The sequence below is a fragment of the Mirounga angustirostris genome, unplaced genomic scaffold, assembly GCF_029215605.1.
Source record: "Mirounga angustirostris isolate CCGP_5_RB_7025 unplaced genomic scaffold, mMirAng1.0.hap1 SCAF_1, whole genome shotgun sequence".
NCBI lineage: Eukaryota > Metazoa > Chordata > Mammalia > Carnivora > Phocidae > Mirounga > Mirounga angustirostris.
The window spans coordinates 205,290,381-205,293,437 of record NW_026991709.1 but is presented as its reverse complement, the minus strand read 5'-3'; the positions used below and the strand labels follow the sequence as shown (position 1 = coordinate 205,293,437).

At 42.6% G+C, this 3,057-nt stretch overlaps 1 protein-coding gene across 1 annotated transcript; it reads right to left on the bottom strand.

The window, feature by feature from the left end:
• Window positions 1-1,723: 1,723 nt before the first annotated feature.
• Window positions 1,724-2,653, bottom strand: LOC123863050 (olfactory receptor 7A10-like). Its single transcript, XM_045902226.2, has one exon. The coding sequence runs from the start codon at window positions 2,555-2,557 to the stop codon at window positions 1,724-1,726; it is 834 nt and encodes a 277-aa protein (XP_045758182.2). The 5' UTR covers window positions 2,558-2,653.
• Between the last annotated feature and the right edge of the window lie 404 nt (window positions 2,654-3,057).

Sequence of the window (3,057 nt, the reverse complement as noted above, 5' to 3'; positions counted from 1 at the left end):
ACAGCACAGGAAACAACAGATGTGGGCAAGAATGTGGAGAAAGGGGAACGCTTTTGTACTATTGATAGGAAAGCAAACTGGTGCAGCCACTCAGAAAACAGAGTGGAGGTTCCTAAAAATTTAAAATAGACCTACTCTATGATCTAGGGATCCCACTACTGAGTATTTACTCCCCCAAAAAATTCATCCACATATTTGTGGTCATCTCTGACACTAAGAACATATCAAGTCAATCTGTTTATTCAAATTTGTCTTTCCATGTAGACTCCACTGGGAAATATATGTTTGCTAATCGGTGTTTGCCAGTGTCTATGGTAGGCTTTCTGGACACCTAGGTGAATAACAGAATAAAACAAGGAGACTAGTTATAAAGCACAATAGCATATTTGTAGAGAAAGTGACTGACATGAAGCTTTTGATTTCTGAAGCATGCATTTCAAGGACAACCATGTTGAATAAACATATTGTCAGGTGTGTGACAATTACCAGATAAGCAGTCAGGCTGTCCCCAGCCACGAAGTATCTCTTCAGAAAGATCTGGGTAACCTCGATACTGAACCAGTAGTGACCCTGCTTTCCCTTTCCCTGCCAGAATTTCACTCATGTTTTAAACTGGTCAATAAAGAGTGAAGCTAGGAACCACTAGCCACTCTGCCCATGGACCTCAATAAAGGCAGGGCCCCCAGTTCTGGCTTTCTCTCTCTTGTTCTGAATCTCTGACCCTCTGCACTTTCTGGCTGTGCCCTCCAGGACATGTGAGGAATAAACCTGGTTTTGTTAGAGTTCTCTGATGTGCATTGCTGAGGCATGTCTTGCAATCACAATAAGAACCCAAGGGCAGGTGCAGCCACAGCAGAGGCTCTGGTCCGGGAAGCATCTGTGGGAATGTCCACAAGCACAGGGGTGCAGGGGAGTGTCCAGGCTTTCCTAGCCTGAGCATCCCTGTCAGTAGCCTGAGACTTAAAGGGAACAATGTTAGAGTCCACATTCTCAGGAAGAGGAGTGAGGATAGATATGTAAAAAGACTGACAGAATCAAGGTGAAAACTGGGGTTTTGTATTTTCCTCTACAAAAAAGTTATGTGAAGGGCTTAGTGGCCAAGGTAGTTTCTTCCATATGAAGAATACAGCTCATGATTATTCTTTTGGGAAATCTAGGGAAAATTTACTCGGCATGGTATGTCATTTGAAATGAAATTAGCCCGGTGATGGGTATTAAGGAGGGCATGTACTGCATGGAGCACTGGGTGTTATACCAAAACAATGGATCATGGATCACCACATTAAAAACCAATGATGTATTGTATTGTGACTAACATAATATAATAAAATAAAATTTAAAAAAAATAAATAAAATAAATAAAAATTGTAGTATATCTTCTGTTGCTGGAAAGAAAAAGAAATGAAATTAGTTTGAAGAAATTGAACTTGCCCCATGTAAGATACAGAAATTTCCAGTCACTTGTAATTGAAGTTTGGGGAAAACATTGGAACATATGAAAACGGACAAAGTGGAATACTGTCTACATCAGATAGAACAGAAGGTTAAAAAGTGAGTTACTTAAATGTGTGGAAAAGTTGAATTCAAACAATTGGAAATTCCAGGAAATAAATAGATGGTGCAGATTCCACTTTCGTAGTCAGATCGAAAAATAGCAGTTCCTGGCTCTGAGGCTGTGAGCCTGCAATCGTGGACCCTTCTTCAGCCCCAGGATGATGGGCCCTCACATCACTGGAACCCCAGTGATTCTTTTCAGAGCTCTGTTTATGTCTCTGTTCCTCAGGCTGTAGATGAAGGGGTTCAGCATGGGTGTGACCACCGTGTACATCACCGAGGCTACTGCATTTGAGTGGGAGCTCTGGGGAGCAGCAGAGCTAAGGTACACTCCCAGGATTGTACAATAAAATAAGGAGACAACTGAGAGGTGAGATGCACAGGTGGAAAACGCTTTGTACTTGCCCTGAGCTGATGAGATCCCAAGTATGGAGGAAACAATCTTAGAATAAGAGTAAAGGATCCCAGCGAGGGGACCACCACCCAGCAGCACAGTTGCAAAATACATCACCAACTTATTAAGTAAGGTGTCAGAACAGGCAAGTTGGACCACCTGATTGATCTCACAGAAAAAGTGGGAGATTTCCACCTCGGTACAAAAGGACAGCCGCAACACTGTCAAGCTTTCCAATAAGGAATTCAGGACACTCATCACCCAGACCACCAGAATGAGCAGTACACAGTAGGAAGGTTTCATGATAACCGTGTAGTGCAGGGGGTGACAGATGGCCACAAACCTGTCATAGGCCATTACAGTCAGGAGAAAGTCATCGAATCCAGCAAAGAGTATGAAAAAGCACATCTGCGTGAGGCAGCCTGAATAGGTTATGACTTTGCTCTGAGCCTGGATGCTCCACAGCATCTTGGGGACTGTGGTGGAGGTGAAGCAGATGTCTACAAAGGACAGGTTGGAGAGGAAGAAGTACATGGGGGTGTGGAGATGGGAGTCTGAGCTGATGGCCAGGATGATGAGCAGGTTTCCAAACACAGTGATCAGGTACATGGAGAGGAAAAGCCCAAAAATGACTGGCTGCAATTCCGGTTTCTCTGATAATCCCAGAAGAAGAAACTCTGAAATTCCTGAATCATTTCCTGGTTCAACATGGTGGAGGTGACTACCAGGAAACAAAAAATAACATGACTAATTTTCTCAATAATGAACATTACAAGTATCATTGAAATTCTATTTTTATTTTACATTCACAAAGTCAATATCCAGTTTTCTATAGAAATTGTCCCCTGTCAGGAACCCCCATCCCAGCTCTGAATAGGAATGGGCATCCCACACATGGCCTTTCCCCCAAGCACTCATGTATTCTATACTTTTAATGAGAATTTCTGTCACACGTTCGAGGAATAAACTTGAGTACTGACTAACCTGCAGGCAAAAAATACAGGTGTCAGGAAACAAGTCTGCACAGTTTAGTGAGAGAGAAGATAAGCAGATAAAAGATCAGATAGAATATCAGAAGGTGACCTGTGCTATGAAAAAAAAGCCAGTAA